We start from the raw sequence: 23,388 nt of genomic DNA, 5'->3' as shown, positions 1-23,388 counted from the left end.
CGAGGATCATGAGCGCTATGGATTTCAATTAAGGTTTTGTTAGTACTATATTTCAAACACGCTTCCAGAACCTTATGGAACCTTAATCTGTTAGAAGAGATATCGTGTAATTCTTACAATGTAACGTGAAGTTACCAAAAGCATGTTGAACTTTTGGGAACTTTTTACAATCAAAATGCTAAATTATGTGTATGATACTGAACTCAATCTAAGTACTTGGTAAAAATGAGGCTTTTGTATTATGCATGTACCACATATATATACACCGTATTTTTCTGACTATAATGCGCACTTAAAATCCTTTCATTTTCTGAAAAATTGTCAGTGCGCCTTATAACTCGGTGCGCCTAATGTACGGAATAATTCTGGTTGTAGTTTTATTTGATACATGGTGTAATGATAAATGTGACCAGTAGATGGCAGTCACACATAGGGGATATGTGTAGACTGCAAGATGACACCAGTAAACAGCACCAAATATATATATGTGTGTGTGTGTGTATACATTTTTTTTCTTACCCTAGATAAGAATTTGAAAAAGATGCCTTCTCAGAGCTTTTCTTCCTGTCACTCACACACACGCCATTGACCTGAAGAGATTCAGGGAAAAAAGTGTGTCAAGGGTTGTTAGCAAACAACAGATGAGGATTTATTGTGCAAATCTTAAGATAATGATAATTTAAATCACAAAAAAGTCTAGCGACAGTGAAATTAATTTTTTTTTAAATTATTGCATTTTTTTGTTATTTTGCTGATGTACAAACAAGCACATTGGTAAGAAAAACAAGCACATTGCAATGCATTCATTCATTGTCTACCATTTATTCTGTTCAGGGTCATTGTGGCTGATGGAGCCTATCCCAGCTGAGGACAAAACAAAGATGTTGGCAACATAAATCCAACTGGCAGAGGTGATGATGTGTTAAAACTTTGGAAAATTTGGTGTACTTTTAACCACCAACCGCAGATTTAACGGTGAATACTAATGACTGCCAAAGCTTGTCCCCAATTATATTGTCATAAAAAGAATTGGAAGGCCATTCAATGTTTCATGGGGCATTCTTCCACTATTTCACAGCTTTACTTGAAATTAGCGGGAAGACATGAACACATTTCTACTCTGTCAGTCAGACAGGTGATCAATGACACACTATGGCTACAATGGTTTCATAACAACAGTGTGTCTGCCCGAAAGTGGAGCCATGAATGTGACCGCGTCTTGATTAGACCACTTGGCAACACGTGTACTTTTAGACAATGTGGTAATGCGTCGTCTGCCAGAGAACACACATTATTTTAGTCATATAAACAAAGACAACAGGCTACATACAGGACATATCACAGCCTAATGTTGGATGTTTTGCCATACTGTAGCTAGGAATAGCAGGTAAAGCCTTTTGTAAGCGATTTGAGCTCGCATAGTTCCAAGTGTTAGTACCAGAAAGACCTTGGCCACTAAATCTTTGAATTCACGTTAAACAACATCGACACTATTTCTGGCCTTCAATTTAGTGTATCTCACAGGACTAAGTATTGGCCAGATTAGTATTTATTTTTTAACATGTTGACAAAATAATTTCCAGTTCAAAGATACACATTCACCAATCAAAGTGCACGTTAAAGCTAAGTATGACAACTAATCATTTTGGGCTTATTTGCTTGAAGGTCTTTTAATAGAGATGTGACGTTCGCGAACGAGTAGAGGTTTTTGAACGGCTCTTTTAAGTGAACGATGGGAGCCGATTTGCAGTTGTGAGCCATTTTAATAAAAATATGGCTCTAAAAACAAAACAAATACAATTACAGGCATGTCAAACGGCCAAAATACTTTTATATGGAGTTTTTTGTTTCAGAATTAAAAAAAGACTAAAAAAAATTTAATAGTTCATTAAAAGGCCAAATAATTAATTAAAGTCTCCATTAATTATTCAGTGGTGAATTATATATTCATACTAAAACTACATACTACTGATTTATTTCATGGCCAATTTATTTATTTCATATTTAATTGACATACTTCAAGCACTTTTTAACTGTTTAAAGACACGTATATTTATTTACTGTTATCTATATATATTTCATTGAATTTTTACAATTATTATTCAGTTATCTTTAATTTATAAATTGATTTCCTTGATTTAAAAAAATACATCCAATGACAAATGTTTTAGTTTAATGTCCTTTTATATCATGATGCCGTAAGTGCATTGAATAAATCTGTCAAAGTCACCCGTCAAAGACAATGACCTGACTCGTTGAACCAAAATGTTAAAATGGCCACAAAATATATACATTATTCATGAAATAAATACTGTGGTCATTGAAATAAATTATAATTTAATAATTAATAATTTCCTTAAAAAACACAAATGTAATTAAACAATAAAATCTGCAAAATATATAAATGTATTACTAACTAGATGAGGCAATTCCTGAAGGAATTGCGTGTGATTGCTCCAATGCTGAAGTTGAACTGAAATGCTGACAGAATGGAGTATGAATGTAAGAATAGTTTGAATGTTGGAATGGTTTGAATGTTGAAGTTTGAAAAATTTATAATTAATTTTGAATGAGGAAAATGTCCCTAAAAACTGGGAATTCTAGGAAATCCGGGCATTTAAAAAAAAAAATTGTCGAAAGGAGCACACAATTCCTAAACAGGCTGAATATTTTGAAGTTGGAACGGTTTGAATTGGATGAAAAATGTGGGAGTTGTGGAACTTTGAAAAAGGTCCCATTCTTTTCAATGGGAATTTCATTGAAATTTCGGGGAAAGCGGGAATTTTTTGAAAATGCTAAAAAACTATAATGTTCTGATTTAGTTTAAATGGTTGGTGTTGGAAGTTTTCAAATCGGTCGAAAAATGTTGAAGTAGTAACATTTATAATTCAGAAATGGTATTGCAGAATTCCTGGAATTTCGGGAAAACGGGGAATTTTTGGTTTTTGTCCTGATTAAAGGCCTACTGAAATGAATTTTTTTTATTTAAACGGGGATAGCAGATCTATTCTATGTGTCATACTTGATCATTTCGCGATATTGCCATATTTTTGCTGAAAGGATTTAGTATAGAACAACGACGATAAAGATTGCAACTTTTGGTATCTGATAAAAAAAAGGCTTGCCCCTACCGGAAGTAGCGTGACGTAGTCAGTTGAACATATACGCAAAGTTCCCTATTGTTTACAATGATGGCCGCATGAAGTGAGAGAGATTCGGACCGAGAAAGCGACAATTTCCCCATTAATTTGAGCGAGGATGAAAGATTTGTGGATGAGTAAAGTGCAAGTGAAGGACTAGTGGGGAGTTGAAGCTATTCAGATAGGGAAGATGCTGTGAGAGCCGGGGGTGACCTGATATTCAGCTGGGAATGACTACAACAGTAAATAAACACAAGACATATATATATTCTATTAGCCACAACACAACCAGGCTTATATTTAATATGCCACAAATTAATCCTGCATAAAAACACCTGCGTGTTTGTTACGCTAGCTCCTAGCTCCTCTGCTAGCTCCTAGCTCCATAGAACACGCCAATACAATTCAAACACCTGATCAACACACACAATCACTCAGCCCAAAAGACCGTTCACCTAACCCAAGGTTCATAAAGCTTATATATTTTTAAAAAGTTACGTACATACGCAAAAAAAAGTTGCGCACATACGGTCAAGCGATCAAATGTTTAGAAGCCAAAGCTGCATACTCACAGTAGCACGTCTGCGTCTTTGTCATCCAAATCAAAGTAATCCTGGTAAGAGTCTGTGTTGTCCCAGTTCTCTACAGGCGTCTGTGTATCGAAGTCAAAAGTCCTCCTGGTTAGAGTCTCTGTTATCCGAGTTCTTCCATCTTGACTGCATCTTCCGGGAATGTAAACAAAGAAGCGCCGGCTGTGTACTGTTGTTGCTGACTACGTTCGAAAAATACGTCCATTTCGCACCGACAACTTTCTTCTTTGCTTGCTCAGCTTCCTTCTCCATAATGCAATGAACATGATTGCAACAGATTCACGAACACAGATGTCCAGAATACTGTGGAATTATGAAATGAAAACAGAGCTTTTTCGTATTGGCTTCAATGTGGAAGGCATACCCGTGTTCGCCGGTCTACGTCACGCGCATACGTCATGCTCAGAGGCGTTTCGAACCGGAAGTTTAGCGGCAAATTTAAAATGTCACTTTATAAGTTAACCCGGCCGTATTGGCATGTGTTATAATGTTAAGATTTCATCATTGATATATAAACTATCAGACTGCGTGGTCGGTAGTAGTGGGTTTCAGTAGGCCTTTAAGAGGAATTATTTGACGGTGGAACGGTTGAAGTGGGTAGAAAAATGTGGAAGGAGTAGTCAACAAAAACAGAGGGTGGAAATAGGGTTTGAAAAAAACAGGAATTCTGGGAATTCCTGGAAAGTTTTTGAACTTGGAAAAGGATAGTTTGAATGTTGGAATGGTTTAAATGTTGAAGTTTGAAAAATTGATAATTCATTTTGAATGGGGAAAATGTCCTTAAAAACTGGGAATTCTAGGAAATCCGGGAATTGTTTTTATAATTGTTGAAAGGGAGCACACAATTCCTGAACAGGCTGAATATTTTGAAGTTGGAACGGTTTGAATCGGATGAAAATGTGGGAGTTGTGGAACGAGTTAAATGGTTGGTGTTGGAAGTTTTCAAATCGGTTGAGAAATGTTGAAGTAGTAACATTTTTAATTGAGAAATGGTATTGGATATGTTGATTGGCAACACTAAATGGTCCATAGTGTGTGAATGTGAGTGTGAATGTTGTCTGTCTATCTGTGTTGGCCCTGCGATGAGGTTGCGACTTGTCCAGGGTGAACCCCGCCTTCCGCCCGATTGTAGCTGAGATAAGCTCCAGCACCCCCGCGACCCCGAACGGGACAAGCGGTAAAAAATGGATGGGATGGATGGTATTACAGAATTCCTTGAATTTCGGGAAAACAGGGAATTTTAGTTTTTTGTCCAGATTAAGAGGAATTATTTGATGGTGGAACGGTTGAAGTGGGTTGAAAAATGTCGAAGGCATAGTTGACAAAAAACAGGGTGGAAATAGACGGGAATTATTGGAAAGTTTTTGAACTTGGAAAAAGGATTGTTTGAATGTCAAGGATGCTGTAATATGTTGAAGGTGGAATGGTTTGAAGAGGTTGAAAAAGGTGGAAACGGTTGAAAGTTTGAAAAATGGCCAATTCATTTTGAATGGGAAAAATGTCCCGGAAAACCTGGAAATCGGGGAATTTTTGGAACTTGTCAAGGGAAAGCCCACAATTACAGAATAGGCTGAACAGTTTGAAGTTGGAACCGGATGAAAAATGTGGAAGGTAGAGCGCGCCAAAATCTGGAGAAGAAGAAGAATATAAAGAAAACCATGTGTGAATGCTTTGGAGCATTCACACAATTATACAGTAAAAAAAAGTTCCCAATAAAATGGAGGGTTACATTATTTCACATTTCAATTATCTATTTTCTATCCCACTAATCCAAGTTATTTGACTTAATATGTATCAAATTTGGGGCCCTCTCTACGAAAAATGGCTGTACTGTACTTCCAAAACGGTACACGCCATATTTGCGTGCAACCTCTGAAAGTCTACACTTTATTCACATCTTGATTGTCGTAGTTCAAACACATTGTGATGGTGTATCGACGCAAAGTCATAAGCAAAACAAAAACATATTTTGTTTCACATTTTATTTAGCTCCATTTCAACCCCCACTGTTTTGTACCATTTGTGACTGAGCCACTCACACAAACAAGTATGGTGACATTACAAACATCATAGAGGACATATCGGACTATGTAACATACATAAAGACATGGCACATTCATGCATCTGCTTTGTTGCGATTCGTTACATCAGTTGTTGGGAACAGATAACAGAGCGTGAATAACAGGCTTCTGAAAAATAAGAAGCAAACATGTATCGAGTCTCTTTGGTGATTTCATTACAGAAGAGTGTAGTGAAAGTTGGTATCCAAACTAGTGTTGTGTTGCAGTGCAAACACAACCTCTTTCGCTGTTTTTGGCATCATATTTAAAGGAATATGCTAGAGGTATTTGTATGGCTGGTGCGCTAAACACGGCTGGTCCAAAAGCCATTTCACGGATTTGTAGCATAAATGTCACCGTCCTATTCATCCAACTTTAAATCAATTATTAGCAGATACATGCTTTTTATCAAACAGCGACCATTTGATTTTTAATATATATTTTTGTGCAAACAATTATATAAAAGCATTTTCTTGTTTTATTTTTTTATTACCAGTTTCCAATATTGATTTGACAATTTTAATTTTTGTTTTTTTTATATATAAATGTCTCAAAAAAAAAAAAAATGTAAATCAGTATTTCTCTAAATTTTGGAAAAGTACAATAACGAAATTTTTAAAAGAAATGCTTTTCATTGTGTTTTGAGATAAAGGCTTTTCACCAGAAAGCAACCTGATTAATGGATGCATTTGCTTTTTAAAACACATTTATTTATTTATATATCAGCTGCATTCCCGAAAGGGACAAGCGGTAGGAAATTGATGGATGGATGGATGTTTACCACTTTTGAAATAGATTCAAATCAAGCAAGTTCTGGAATAAAAATGTTTTCAAAATGCAAAATATGGAGAAACATGCTTTTTACTGGACAGCAACACCGGAGCACCGGATTTATTTGCCTTTTAAGACACTTTTTAGAGATTAATTGCGTCATTTGTTCAATATCTAATCCAGGGGTGCACACACTTTTTCACCACGCGAGATACTTACAAAATGACCAAGCCAAAATGATCTACCTACGACAAAAAATGCAAAACATACATTTATTTATGAATGTATTGAGAATTCTTTATATGTACAATGTATTTTAGTGTACCTTGCGAAACCGAATGAGTCCATATTGCACAACACAATTAACTGTCACTTTTTTTGTCATTCCCTTACTCTGATGACTTGCACTGGATGGAATGAAATGACTCACGCTGAACGATGACGGCTCTCGCTTTCGACGTTAACTGTGAGGAAAAATGACAACTGACATTTTAGTTCCTTCACCTTTCTCCTCCTCAGTTAGCTTGTCGGTGGGAAGTCGGTGATGTAGTTTTTATGAACAGTCCGAAAATGCCGCTCCACATTTCCCTTCTTTGGTAAGGTATATGCACTTCGAAAAAGACGTCGTGAAAAAAAAGAAAAGTCCTCCCATTCCGTAAGAAGGTGATATGTTTTTGGCTTTTTGCTTGGTCCAGCTCCTCCACTCATTTTTATTCCCTTTCTTAAGTTTAGAGAAAAAAAACGAAGGGTATAAAATGGAGGCTAACTTGGTACCTGCTAGCTGGCTTGATAGTTTTGCCGCGTCTCGCCTAGTTGTTTGCGCATGCGCAGTCAGTGGTGTGACGTCAGGGCTGATGCTGAAGTCTATTATTTTTAATGGCATGCGATCGACGTATTGTGCACCCCTGAAATAGCTTCATTTTTTTAAAGCTTAAAATTAAAACGCTAAACCACGCTTTTATCTCGGTTTTAAAAATCAAAAACCTTCAAAATTGTGGTGTTTTTTACGAAATATATTTTTTTTTAGGACAAATAAAAACTTTTTCGATTTTTTTCAATTAAAAATCTAAATCATTGCTCAATGTGAATGTTGTTTTTGTATATCATTCAATAGGACACAACATGAATCCTGTTGGGATTTTGGCCAAACACATACATATACAGTATAAATCTGTTACAGTTGAATTACAGTGTACACCACATATAGATGATATAGTTTGCAAGAAGGGAATATAGTCTGAGTTCATGTCCCCTCATCCAACTCCAGTTCACATTTGTGTATGCAGTCACTGTGGAATAAAATGAGCTGCATAGTTTTTGGTTGAAGGCTGGTTAAAGTCATGGTGACAACAGAGGAGCTTGGCGCCGAGTAATTGTTCGTATTGTTGCTCCATTGTCCCACAGGAAGTTCTACTGGACGCACACATACTTCTTCCACCACGACTTGGAGAGCATCTTCATCTTATCCGCCGTACTCCGCACCTTCTCCCGCCGCACTCTCCTATCCGAATTCCTCAACCCCACGGCGATGGCGGCGTCGAACACCTCCTTCAGGTTCTTCTGCGTCAGGGCCGAACATTCCACGTACGTCACCGCCCCCATTTTCTCGGCCAGCGCTCTGGCGTCCTCCTCAGCCACGGGCCTCTCCTTCCGCCTGGCCAGCTCGATGAGGACCTTGACGTCCTGCCGCAGGTCGCACTGCGTGCCCACCAGGAGGACGGGCGTGAGGGGGCAGCGGCGGCGGATTTCCGGGACCCACTTCTCCCAGACGTTTTGGAAGGACGCGGGGCTGACTACGCTGAAGCACAGCAGCAAGGCGTCCGTGCGACTGTAGCAGAAGTGGCGGAGTTTGTCAAACTCGTCCTGGTGGGGACACAGACAAAAGGTAAGCATCAGCACTTCTTATGATTCTTATTTACTTGTATTGCAATGAATATCAGTTAAATAACTTGGGCCCCTGCACCTGGACATGGTGTATCAATCAATGAGATTGCTCCTCCCGACAGTTATCAATGATAACTGCTACCTTGCATAATATAAACACAGAAAAAACGTGAAAAAAGGCACATGTGCGTAAATAATGTGTCAATAAATTAACTGCCGTTGCTCCTCCCACCAGTTATTGATGACAGCCGTCACCTTACATACTAGCATACATAATCTACTGCATACAGAAGAAATAGACAACCCTGTTAAAATGCAACAAGCTCACTCACGAGCACATGCATGGAAGCAATGTAGATGTGTCGTATAATTACTGCGATCTCTCCTCCCACCAGTTATTAATGATATCCGGCACCTTGCAGAATAGAAATTAACACTACAAATTAATCCCCGAAGTGACAAAACGCCCACAGTGAACTCACACAGGCATGACCACACACATCCAACAAATATTGCTGCAGTTACTCCTCCCACCAGTTATTAATGACATCCGCCACCTTGCAGATTAGAAAAGAACACTACAAGTTAATCCCCAAAGTGAAAAAAGCCCACAGTGAACTCGCTCAGGCATGACCACACACATGTAACAAATATTGCTGCAGTTACTCGTCCCACCAGTTAATAATTATATCCGCCACATTGCAGAATAGAAAAAAACACTACAAGTTAATCCCCAAAGTGAAAAAAACCCACAGTAAACTCGCTCAGGCATGACCACTCACATCCAACAAATATTGCTGCAGTTACTCGTCCCACCAGTTATTAATGATATCCGGCACCTTGCAGAATAGAAAAGAACACTACAAGTTAATCCCCAAAGTGAAAAAAGCCCACAGTGAACTCACTCAGGCATGACCACACATCCAACAGATATTGCTGCAGGTACTCCTCCCACCAGTTATTAATGATATCCGGCACCTTGCAGAATAGAAATGAACACTACAAGTTAATCCCCAAAGTGACAAAAAGCCCACAGTGAACTCGCTCAGGCATGACCACACACATCCAACAAATATTGCTGCAGTTACTCCTCCCACCAGTTATTAATGGTATCCGGCACCTTGCAGAATAGAAAAGAACACTACAAGTTAATCCCCAATGTGAAAAAAGCCCACGGTGAACTCACTCAGGCATGACCACACACATGCAACAAATATTGCTGCAGTTACTCCTTCCACCAGTTATCAGTGATAACTTGTGGAAGCATGCAGTATGCTTACTCGGGCACAGGCAACATAATTATTGCTGCCACCACTCCTTCCACCAGTTATCAATGATAACCTCCACTTTGCATAATACAAATAGACTAGAAACAATCCACAAAGCCTACTGTTGTGTCCACGAACTCACACACGAGAACATGCATGCGTGCAATGTTGACATGCTATAGAAGTACACGCAAAAACTCCTCCCATCAGTTATTAGGGATAACCTCCACCTTGCATAATAGAAATAAGCAGACTAGAAACAATCCCTCCAAGTGCGCTCACTCAGGCATTGTAGACATGGCATATAATTACTGCCATCACTCCTTCCACCAGTTATCAATGATAACCGCCACCTTGCATAGCATAAATTAGGGCTGTCAAAACACGATAACGCTTTAACAGCGCTAATATTCTTTTGGCGGGTTATTCTCCCGACAAGACAAGAGTAATGTGCTATCCACTATCGCAGTGAGACGTCATCACTGGAGAAACTTCTTTGTTTAGATTACAGTTTAGTCCACACTGATAACATAAAATGTAGATTGTTACTTTAACTGCTCAAGACAGTTCTTCTCAAACCAATCACACACTTTGGGCTTCACAATAATAGCGCTGTACGTCACATCCTGTCTGACTACATTTAAACAACGAAAAAAACGTCTTGCATTACAATCTTGCTTTGTCAAAAAAAGTTTTGTAATGTCCATCCATCCATCCATCCATTTTCTACCGCTTGTCCCTTACGGGGTTGCGGGGGGTGCTGGAGCTTATCTCAGCTGCATTCGGGCGGAAGGCGGGGTACACCCTGGACAAGTCGCCACCTCATCGCAGGGCCAACACAGATAGACAGACAACATTCACACTCACATTCACACACTAGGGCCAATTTCAGTGTTGCCAATCAAATTATCCCCAGGTGCATGTCTTTGGTGGTGGGAGGAAGCCGGAGTACCCGGAGGGAACCCACGCAGTCACGGGGAGAACATGCAAACTCCCAACAGAAAGATCCCGAGCCCGGGATCGAACCCACAACCTTTGTATTGTTTGGCACACGTACTAACCCCTGTTCCACCGTGCTGCCAGTTTTGTAATGTAATCTGTGATATTTCTACCTAAACAAATGCTAGTGGTGGACATTTTCTGCCACATTGAAACAAAGTGCATATACTTGTATAACATGTTCTGGTTGATAGTCCTCGATTACAGAATGTTTAATCCTTTGACAGCCCAAGTATAAACCCAAGAAACCATTTACAAAGGCAAAAAGCCCGCAGTTAACTTGTCCAGCCCCATGCACACATGCAACATATATATTGCTGCAATCGCTCCTTCCACCAGTTATCAATGATAACCACTTTGTGTGATAAGAAATGAATAGAATCATGAGAAATAATGCACACAATGCGCACTTAGGAGTCTGCCTGTCTCTATGAGAAGCTCCTTTAACTTGACATAAACCACACCTCCTCTCACTAATCCCTCTTTTCCTACAATCTATCCCCAGTCTTCTTAGTCTCAAGCTGCAGTTTAGATGATGTGATCTGCAGAGTGCATGGAGACACTCCGAGTCATTTCTGGCAACTTCCGCCCACCTGTCCCCTACAGCATGAAACTGCATAAAGACAGCAAATGTTTGTCGACTTTAATCTTCTGGCATTGGCCCGTACATGTCAATGTGTGTGTTGCAGCTTGTGTTGTGAGCTTTGGGGGCGCATTAGCGGCTCAATACACAACTGACGATGCCTGGCAGGCTTTGTGAATATCAAATGCTGCTCCCAGGGCAGGGTTCGTTGAAGTTGGATTATGAAACAAGCCTGCTTGTTCCTGAGAACATAAAAATCACAAGCATGATTGCTAGATTGTGGTGATTGCTAGATTGTGGTATGGTGGCATGATGACGCAGAGAGTTTTTCCATATTTGTGGCGCAACGTTTAGACTGACACAAAGATGTGTGAAATTATGACATATCAAACTAGCACTTATAACTTAGAATTGTACCTCAAATGTCATTAAATCTAATATTTAATATACAGTTACATCTATGCAGTTAACCACAAAATTATTCTAAATCTAGACACATTTGAATGAATGGTTTTGTTTTTTTTTAAAACATTTTGTCGTTTTTAATTAATTAAACTAAAAATAATCCCACTCTTTAAATTCTGCAATTATTATTGCATTTAAAAAACAAGTTATTTTTCTTTATTTACCTTTGACAATACTCCTCCTCAATACACATACAAAATATGTAAATGTATAGTTGATTAGAATATAGCTCTATTTATCATATATATATAATATAAATATATAGTATATATATTGTTTATAATATATATATATATATGTATATATATACATATATAAATATATATAATATAAATATATAGTATATACGTAGTATATACTATATATTATATATATATTTAAAATAGTATATAGTATACATATATATGTATACATATATATCTAATATATATGTAATATATACTTTATACATAGTAATATATTCATACACTAATTCATTATACTAATATAATCCCACTAGAAAAAAGTTCACTTTACATTCTTCAATTATTGCATTTTTTTTTAAAAACAAATGTAATTTTTTTTATTTACATTTGACAATACTCCTTCTCAATACACATATATAAATGTGTGGTTGATTAGAATATATCTCTATTTATCATATATATATATATATATATATATATATATATATAAAAATATATAGTTAATACCGGTATATATATTGTTATTAATGACACTATTTTATGTGATTTTGAGTATTTGGTGAGTAGGGGAGGTCCCAAGTGTACTTTGGGAGAGGAGGAGAGGATCAATGCTCTTTCTATTTTCTTATTTTGCTCTTTTATGTACAGTAAGGAAGCGCTACTGTATGAAAGGGGCTGTATACGTGAATAATCTTCACAATGACAACCCAGGATGCTGATGATGACGACGAAGAAGAGCCATTAAAGGGAAGTACTGATGCTGCATGACACAGTCACAGTAGCTGCAGACGTTTTCCCAAAGTTCCATAAGCTTTTGCTTTAATTAGACATCCTTAATGAAGTGGTCAGTGAGTGTATTCCAGCCATCAAACTCACTTGTCCTGCGGTGTCGCACAACTGTAGTCGAACCGGGCTTCCGTCCACTTGAACCACAGCTGCGGGAATAAAAAGGGAACATAAATTAGACTAAGCCCCACCTGTTTCAAACACACACAGGAGAATATTCTCTGGTGTAAACAAAAGGCTGCCAGTTAAAAAAAGCACAGAAAGCAGCGTCTCGCCCACCCAGCTTGCAAGTTACGACTGTTGTGTCGGTGGCTGGGATCACTTTGTTCTCCTCCGCCATGTTTTGACAGAGGCCATTCCTTAGTCGTGCAGTAAAGGTTCAAAACAAAAGCAGATTTTTGTGCTTTCACCGACTCTTCCACTGACCGGGCCTCGTTTTTTCACATTGGAAAAAGTGCATGAGTCACCAGAGTTGCACGATGGGGTTGTTTGTTCTTTTTGGAGAGGAGGAAGGAAGGGAGCGCAGTGCAAAGATCAACATGCATATGGAAATATTTAGCATGTGTCCATAACCATAGGGGGTGTGGTTGCATGTAACGCCAGATCAGAACCGGATCAAAGCCTTGGCATAGAACCACTCATCATTCACTTCCTGCTTCGGTTAAGAATTCTGTCCATTGTGTGGAATTAATTGTTGATTAATTGCATCATTGAAGCAATACAGATCAAATAAAGTGCAGTACTTGGCTGCAAACAGCAGAGGCGCTGTTGATTAATTCTGCAGCTATGGGAAGTTAACATCTACACAAACCAGCCACTACAAAACCGGCATGCAAACAGGAGTTCAGAGCATTTAGAAAAATTATTTGACGCTGAGGATTATTTTAAGTCATTCTTCTTTTTTCCATTATGCAGGGCTGCCATTGCCACTGGCAGGTGGCGTGATCACATTAGTTATATAACACGTCTACGGTGTGCATGTTAACTCTACGGATTATTTTGAGTCTTACTGTTTATTTACATTACACAAATATTACACTTGTTGTTATTCAGCCGGAATCGGATTGCATTTATTGCATGATATGTATGTATGTATGTACTGTATGTCATACATAAGCAAACGTACCATGGGCTTTGACTTTGTCAAGTATGAGTATCTATTTTTGTTTCAAATATGTGACAGTTATCATTTCTATCAGGAGGAAGGAGTGATCCCATTAATTATATGACATGTCTACGAGCAAGCAGTCTTTTTGACTTCATGGATTATTTTTGAGTTGTTGTATATAGTTATTTAATGCAAGATATGTGGCTATTATTTATAACTGGCCAGAGGGGACGACTGCATTTCCTGTACTTATACAGTGTTTCCCATAAACTGCCAAGATACCTGTGGCGGTGGGGGTGTGGCTATGGGCGTGGTCACCATGACATCATCGAGTAATTTGCATAATTTACTACAATGATATGATTTTCTCTAAAAAGGCTAAAAAAATGTATACTTACTAATTAATAATAACAGTTTTGTTTTAAACGTCCATCCATCCATCCATCCATCCATCCATTTTACAATATAATTACAACACTTTATGTACATATTTATATACAGATTTGAACAATAAGTTATTCACTGAAATATATTTATTAATTGTGGTTCTTACAAAAAATATATCTTATAAAAATATAAAAGCTAAAATGTCTCTTAAAGCTCTGCCCCTTTAATTAGTGCATACTAAATAATTTAACTTTAGCCTACTACTACAACCATATTATTTACCAGCAACATAAAGTGAAACAGAGGAAGAGGTGTCCTGCCACAGTCAGTAACAAATAAACAGAAAACAGTAGTGGTGGTAGATAGACACAAAGCTTCATCAAACATCTGATCCATTGAACAAAGAGCTCCAAAAATCTTGATCCTACACTTCTCTTTTGTAAAGTAAATCTGAACAGCCGATATGGGCATCTACATCAACTATATGATTTGCCTGAGAAGCTTGACAGGACACAACATTTTTTTTTTAAAAAAACAAAAAAAATAAAGTTTTTGTTTTTTTGTGCCGGCCTTAATTCTTTCGTGGCGGGCCGCCACAAATAAATGGATGTGTGGGAAACACTGTTATATGACAGTGTATTTATTTATCATGCGCATGAATGAGACTATACCGTGGGCTTTTGATTTTGGGGATTATTTTAAAGGCCTACTGAAACCCACTACTACCGACCACGCAGTCTGATAGTTTATATATCAATGATGAAATCTTAACATTATAACACATGCCAATACGGCCGGGTTAACTTATAAAGTGACATTTTAAATTTGCCGCTAAACTTCCGGTTCGAAACGCCTCTGAGGATGACGTATGCGCGTGACGTAGACCGGCGAACACGGGTATGCCTTCCACATTGAAGCCGATACGAAAAAGCTCTGTTTTCATTTCATAATTCCACAGTATTCTGGACATCTGTGTTCGTGAATCTGTTTCAATCATGTTCATTGCATTATGGAGAAGGAAGCCAAGCAAGCAAAGAAGAAAGTTGTCGGTGCGAAATGGACGTATTTTTCGAACGTAGTCAGCCACAACAGTACACAGCCGGCGCTTCTTTGTTTACATTCCCGAAAGATGCAGTCAAGATGGAAGAACTCGGATAACAGAGACTCTAACCAGGAGGACTTTTGATTTGGATACACAGACGCCTGTAGAGAACTGGGACAACACAGACTCTTACCAGGATTACTTTGATTTGGATGACAAAGACGCAGACGTGCTACTGTGAGTATGCAGCTTTGGCTTTTTTTTGCGTATGTACGTAACTTTTTTAAAATATATAAGCTTTATGAACCTTGGGTTAGGTGAACGGTCTTTTGGGCTGAGTGATTGTGTGTGTTGATCATGTGTTTGAATTGTATTGGCGTGTTCTATGGAGCTAGGAGCTAGCAGAGGAGCTAGGAGCTAGCATAACACGTACCGTACCGTAAGTGCGCGTCACGTACGTAACTTTTTAAAAATATATAAGCTTTATGAACCTTGGGTTAGGTGAACGGTCTTTTGGGCTGAGTGATTGTGTGTGTTGATCAGGTGTTTGAATTGTATTGGCGTGTTCTATGGAGCTAGGAGCTAGCAGAGGAGCTAGGAGCTAGCATAACAAACACGCAGGTGTTATTATGCAGGATTAATTTGTGGCATATTAAATATAAGCCTGGTTGTGTTGTGGCTAATAGAGTATATATATGTCTTGTGTTTATTTACTGTTGTAGTCATTCCCAGCTGAATATCAGGTACCGTGAGTATGCAGCCTTGGCTGCTAAACATTCGATAACTTGACCGTATGTGCGCGTCACGTACGTAACTTTTTAAAAATATATAAGCTTTATGAACCTTGGGTTAGGTAAACGGTCTTTTGGGCTGAGTGATTGTGTGTGTTGATCAGGTGTTTGAATTGTATTGGCGTGTTCTATGGAGCTAGGAGCTAGCAGAGGAGCTAGGAGCTAGCATAACAAACACGCAGGTGTTTTTATGCAGGATTAATTTGTGGCATATTAAATATAAGCCTGGTTGTGTTGTGGCTAATAGAGTATATATATGTCTTGTGTTTATTTACTGTTGTAGTCATTCCCAGCTGAATATCAGGTCACCCCCGGCTCTCACAGCATCTTCCCTATCTGAATAGCTTCAACTCCCCACTAGTCCTTCACTTGCACTTTACTCATCCACAAATCTTTCATCCTCGCTCAAATTAATGGGGAAATTGTCGCTTTCTCGGTCCGAATCTCTCTCACTTCATGCGGCCATCATTGTAAACAATAGGGAACTTTGCGTATATGTTCAACTGACTACGTCACGCTACTTCCGGTAGGTGCAAGCCTTTTTTTTATCAGATACCAAAAGTTGCAATCTTTATCGTCGTTGTTCTATACTAAATCCTTTCAGCAAAAATATGGCAATATCGCGAAATGATCAAGTATGACACATAGAATAGATCTGCTATCCCCGTTTAAATAAAAAAAATTCATTTCAGTAGGCCTTTAAGTCTTTTTATTATGAAAGTTGTCGGTTATCTTTATTAAATGGCCAGAAAAAGGACTGCATTCATTATATGACATGTATGTATTGCATGCCCATGCTTGTGCATAGGCGAACGTACTGTGGGCTTTGACTTTGTGGAGTATTAGGAGTCTAATTATTTTTATTTCAATAATGTAAGGTGGCAGTTATCATTTAGAACAGTTGCGTGTGCACGAGCAAGCAGTTGTACCGTTAGATTTGATTTACGGATTATTTTGAGTTATTAGGGCCGGAGCAGCCCTATTGAAATTGTTTTGTATATTGATATTCTCCTACTCTGATCACATTTTTGAGGCCCTTAACATGCACTAAAACTCACAAAATGTTGTAAGTGCATTAAGTCTACAAAAAAATTATCATAATTTTGGGGGTCCCGAACACAAAATCTCCAAATTGACTCTCTGGCGCCCCCTTTTAAAGTTAGAGAAAATTAGTCGCTGCTACCAGATTCCCGTATCGTCATAAAAGTCGCTAGAGACATCTCTCGTGCTGGGACGCATGCAAAAGTCACAAGAACCCATTCCTAAAAAAACGAACAGGAAGTCGGCCATCTTGGTCTCCGTCCTACATTAACACACTCCTCCTAGGGACTTTGACTAAATGAGCGGCGGTTAAAATAACATACTAAACTGATGGTCGATGATAAATTGCGAATGAACGACATAGGATGTGGGCGTGGCATGGCGCCAAACTTTGATCTGATCCCAAATCCTTCACACGACACCTCCGCTCCGGACAGACTAACCTCCTCCAACCTCAGAGGACAAAGCTACGAACAATGGGAGACCGGGCTTTCTGCTCCACCGCTCCCCGTCTGTGGAACGCTCTCCCTGACCACCTGAGGGCACCACAGACTGTGGTTGCTTTTAAAAAAGGCTTAAAAACCCTTCTTTTTAAAAAGGCCTTTTTTTAGATATATGCGTGCTAGTTGTAGTTTTTATTGTTATTTATTTTATTCCATTTGTATTTATTTTTTAATATACTGTAGCACTTTGAGGTTGTTTGCTCAATAGAAAGTGCTTTTTACAAATAAAAATCTATTATTATTATTATCATTGGTGGTTCGCCACAAAACTTTCAACATTAATAACTCGGCTGCACAAATTCAGATCTTGATCAGAATTGGTAGAAATGATGATGATGTCATCTTGAAGTGTCAGATGGCTCAGTCCCTTTTAGTACCAATTCATGGTGGCCCGAGCCTGTCGGCGAAAACTGCTCCTCGCCATCAAACATCAAACTGTCGTTACTTCACTTTAGCTGATCAGAGTATCCTATCCTATCTCCTTCCAAACTGATACGAGGCTTTAAGATCAGTCTCTGATTCTGATATCGTTGATATCTACACCAATGTGGCCTCCTACAGCTTTAAATATATTCATTTCTATTATGCAATGTGTTGGATATCATGTATGACTGGCCGGACGGGGCGATTACATTTGCTGCACTTATACAACATATACAGTGTATTTATCATGCGCATGAATAAGAGTGTACTTTGATTTTGTGGATTATTTTGAGTCTTTCTATTCACCGCTATCGTGGAAGTTGGCGGTTGTTGTTAAAAACTGACCAGGAACGCAAATTCATTCATCATATGACCTATGGGGTATGCTTGTGCCTTATCAAAGGTACTGTAAACTTTGACTTTGTGGATTATGATGAATCTTTCTATTGATTTCTGTGATGTAGGGTGACCGTTGTCATTAACAGGAGGGAGGAGTGATTTAGGAATTATAGAACGGGAATGAGAAAGTGCATGCACCTGGGTTTTATTTTATTTTGTGGATTATTGTAGGTTTAGGGTTATTGTTCATTTCTTATTGTTTATCATTAAATAAACTGGTGGGAAGATTACAAACAAACCGCATGCCTAAACAAGACAGAGATTGGATAGAAATGGTACCACGGTGCCCCACAGTACTGCTTCTATTGTGTCATTATTTCCTAACCGTCGACATCTGATACTCTTTGAAAAACTGCTCCTTCTTGTCATCTCCATCTCGCGCTTTAGCACTTCCTTGCCTTTCTGCCACCTGTGGTGTTGCGTAACTCCTCTCAACTTCAGGGGGAAAAAAAGATACTCCCATTCATTGCGCGAAGTGACATCACCACCAAGTGCACAAACCCTCTCTGTCAGACGGAACGTCAAAGAAAGACAAAATGTGCTTGTGGGACAGATGCAGAGGAGGAGAGAGCCCACTGTGTCATGGCTGACAACAACAAGGCCGAGTTGTGCGAGCCAAACCAGGCTGAGAGGGAAACCACAGAGTGTCTTTGTGGTGTACGTTCCCACACTTTAGTGTTCTTTATGGGATTTGTTGGTTTGAAAGCCCATTTGCATGGCGACACACATTTATGGACACGTCTGTTTTGTGTAAGAGTCAAACAAATGCAAAACACAAACAACTGCAGGGGATGTTCGTTTCTGGAAGAATATACTAACTTTCTTAAGTCATAAAAAACTTGCATTCAATAAATTCAATGCTTTCATTACGTATATGTATTGTTGCATTTGAACAATTGTATTGTTGATAATAGAGGGAATTATTGTTATTATTCATTATCAATAGTGCTATTTCTATTTGTATTGCTCCATTTGTAGTGTAATAATGTTCATTGTCATTTCTGTATTATTATTTATTTCACTAACTGCTTCTTTGCTATCACTTTTACCATCACATTTGTACATATCGTATTTGCTGATGTTGTTCTATTGTTGTTATTGTTATTATTGTTGTTGTCTCTTTGTCTTATCCCCCTCTTGTCCCCGCAATTTCCCCCTCTGTCTTCCTTTTTTTCCCTCTTTCTATCCCCTCCTGCTCCTGCCCGGCTGCACCAAATAATAATATAAATACATTTAATAAAGTCAAATACAAATAAGACAACAAGAGAAGTATCCTACACTTCTCTTTTGTAAAGTAAATCTGTACAGCTGATATGGGCATCTACATCAACTATATGATTTGCCTGACAGGACAAAAAAAAAAAAGATATGCTTTTTCTTTGGCTTTTTGTAGACACTTATTCCTGAATAGAAGAATATACACAGAAAGTAAGGGTCACCATGTGCTTCACCACAAATGATCACAGTTAATGATGTATTGCAGTTTTAAAATGTAATATAAGAAGTCTAATTAACTATGTGCATACTTTTTGCTTTTGTCCTGCTTTCTTGATGCTTTTATTGCCGTAATCCCACAGGCATACTTTTTCTTTAGGTTTCTTGCCACATTTATTCAACTGCTTTTCTTACTTCTTCTTACTTTTGCAAATGTAGATTTAGTTTAGAGTTGTTTTTTTTAGCTTATTCCCTACCCTTATTGCAGTGCTATTACAGTTTTACAGTGGTTCACTTCTTTTTACCCTTGCATGACAATTATTAGAGTCAACAGCTGGACTGTGAAACAGATTATTTTCATTTCCACACCTTACCTATAGGAAAAAGTGGGCCCCGAATTTGACAAAGTAAGCCAAAGTCAACTGATTGAGGATGGAAAAGAAGATTCTAATTAGAAACAAGGCAACCACATCAGGGAGGACAAACACACCTTATTACTAATGTTATTATTAATGTTGTTGTTATGGGACAGGGAACAAAAATGGGTGGGTGCTCTGATGGCATCAGACAGGTACAAACACATTCATTAACCTCAATGAGATGGAGGAACATTCTTTTGGGAGCTTTATTGCACCACAATCTCTAAAAAGTGGATCTTAAAGTATGTATGCCCAAACCTTTTCCATTGAGGGCCACATATATAGTACAGGCAAAAAGTTTGGACACACCTTCTCATTTAATGTGTTTTCTTTATTTTCATGACTATTTACATTGTAGATTGTCACTGAAGGCATCAAAACTATGAATGAACACATGTGGAGTTATGTACTTAACAAAAAAAGGTGAAATAAATGAAAACATGTTTTATATTCTAGTTTATTCAAAATAGCCACCCTTAGCTCTGATTACTTTTTCGCACACTCTTGGCATTCTCTCGATGAGCTTCAAGAGGTAGTCACCTGAAAGGGTTTTCACTTCACAGGTATCATAGTTTTGATGCCTTCAGTGACAAACGAACCCTCACAAAGCACACAAGGAGAAACAGTGTGGAGAAGAGAAATGGCAAATAAACACAATTCTACTGGTTAATAAAGAGGGTGCATGAAGAGCAATATGGAGGTATTTGTGCTTCAAAAATATCAATAAAGATGATGCTATAAACACGGAAGACAAACATTTACAAAAAATGTTGTGGTCCCCCTTATTTACAAAAGTATCGAAATACATTACCAAAATATTAGTATCGGGACAACCCTGATATGTAAACAAACACACACACACACACACACACACACACACACACACACACACACACACACACACACACACACACACACACACACATATATATATATATATATATATATATATATATATATATATATATATATATATATATATATATATATATATATATATATATATATTAGGGCTGCAACAACTAATCGATTAAATCTATTTAAATCGATTATAAAATAGTTGGCGATTAATTTAGTCATCGATTCGTTGGATCTATGCTATGCGCAGAGGCAATTTATTTATTTATTTTTTTCGAATTTTTAAATTTTTTTTATAAGCCTTTATTTATAAACTGCAACATGTACAAACAGCTGAGAAACAATAATCAAAATAAGTATGGTGCCAGTATGCTGTTTTTTTTCAATAAAATACTGGAAAGTATAGAAATGTAGTTTGTCTCTTTTATCCGATTATTAATCGATTAATCGAATTAATAATCGACAGATTAATCGATTATCAAATTAATCGTAGTTGCAGCCCTAATATATATATATATATATATATATATATATATATATATATATATATATATATATATATATATATACATACATAAATGCATACACATATATACATACATTCATATACTCATACATACATATACATCATACATTAGTCATTTATTTCAAACCCAGGGAAATTCATAGCACAGAAAAAACAGCACAACACCTACAACAATAACAACAATAAAACACATAAAAGCAATACAAGCAGCATAATAAAACAAAACCAACAAAAAATACAAAACCCACAACAATATTCAATGTGCAGTATATATAAATATTTTGAATACTTTTGGACTTTAAAGATTCTAAAGCAACTTAATGTAGGTCAATACATCTTAGTTTAGAACAATTTCCCTTGTGGATCATTAAAGTTTGTCTAAGTATAAGTTAGTTTGTGTTGTAGGTGACCAACAAACTAGGGTAATATGTAATCATTATACAGTATATATAATCCGTCCATTTTTTACCGCTTGTCCCTTTCGGGGTCGCTGCTGGAGCCTATCTCAGCTGCATTTGTAATTAATAATGAATGTTTTTTTTTACAATAAAAATTAAAAACGAGCTGGGGTTGCCACTTTGGACACTGCTTTTAGGGAATATTAGCTTAGCATACCCATGCTAATAATACAAAACAAGTTCACTTTATCGTAGTATTTCCATTTATTTCATGTGTTCGGCTTACTTACCGGAAAAGTCGTCAAAAGCAGTGGGGACATATTTGGTAGGGTAGCCATTGGTGGTGTAGCTCACCACCAGGCTCGTCTTGCCCACCGCTCCGTCTCCGAGCAGCACGCACTTCAGTAGCCGCTCTTGCCCCTGCCCCGGCCGGTCTGGCTGGGCTTTGTGCGGCGGCACCGGTGGGGCCATGGTGGTGGTCCTTGCTGGGTAATCCATGGAGACTTGTCAGCGAGTGGCATTCAATTCATCAGCCAGCTCTTCCACTACACCCAAACTCCACCATGAGAACCGCTGAAAGCAACTTGGTTCCTTTTAAAAAGTTACTTATTCGATATTTTTGAAGCTAAACCGTCTCTGTTCAATAAATGCCGACGCAAACCGGGAGTCTGTATACTATAAGGGGGCGGGGCCAGGCCTGCCTTTACACCGGGCTAAGCCCCGCCCACTTACCCAATGCCGTGCAGTGCAAGGGTCGTGGAAGAAGTCACGTTTTGAATCACTGTTATTAAATCGCAGCAAGAGTGGTAAAGAAGTACTGCAGTACAGAACATTTTGTGATAGGCCACCATTGTTTGCTGGTGTGCTGCCAATGTTAATATCCAACTGACATCTTGATTGTTTCGACGCAGGCCTGTGCGCGCAGGAACGTCTCGAATTACCGTTTTGAACGTGCTCTACATTAGATTCTAAATCCCTCTGAACTACTTTAAAATGTAAATACAAAAAATATATATAATGTATATGGATCAACTTCCTCTTCATATCGTTGCAAGTTTTTGAAGTCAGTTTTGTCAATGACGACCTTGCTTGGCGTGTTGATACTTCACCTTTGTTGCCCTCTAGTGGTTAAACGTGAGAACTGATTAATCACTAATAGTGACATGTTTAAGCAAAATACCACATTTAGAATAGGAACAGTCTTTAAACAATAATCTAACATATGCAATGATGTATTAGTAAACTAATATTTTATGAAATATATGTTTTAAATTCAATACCCATTTTTAATGGAGTTATTTAACCGGTAACACGAATTCAAGATAGGA

General features: G+C 38.0%; 1 protein-coding gene across 1 annotated transcript; it reads right to left on the bottom strand.

Annotated features, from left to right (window-relative positions):
- Positions 1-5,686: 5,686 nt before the first annotated feature.
- rhoub (ras homolog family member Ub) lies at positions 5,687-22,746 on the bottom strand. Its single transcript, XM_062060102.1, has 3 exons — positions 22,351-22,746; positions 12,822-12,880; positions 5,687-8,424 (listed from the first exon to the last, which is right to left on the bottom strand). Exons 1-3 carry the CDS (start codon positions 22,556-22,558, stop codon positions 7,972-7,974), a joined length of 720 nt encoding a protein of 239 aa, XP_061916086.1. The 5' UTR covers positions 22,559-22,746; the 3' UTR covers positions 5,687-7,971.
- Between the last annotated feature and the right edge of the window lie 642 nt (positions 22,747-23,388).

Source organism: Entelurus aequoreus, linkage group LG10, assembly GCF_033978785.1.
Source record: "Entelurus aequoreus isolate RoL-2023_Sb linkage group LG10, RoL_Eaeq_v1.1, whole genome shotgun sequence".
NCBI classification, from domain to species: domain Eukaryota; kingdom Metazoa; phylum Chordata; class Actinopteri; order Syngnathiformes; family Syngnathidae; genus Entelurus; species Entelurus aequoreus.
The sequence above is the reverse complement of the archived record's forward strand: the minus strand, read 5'-3'. Positions and strand labels throughout refer to the sequence as shown.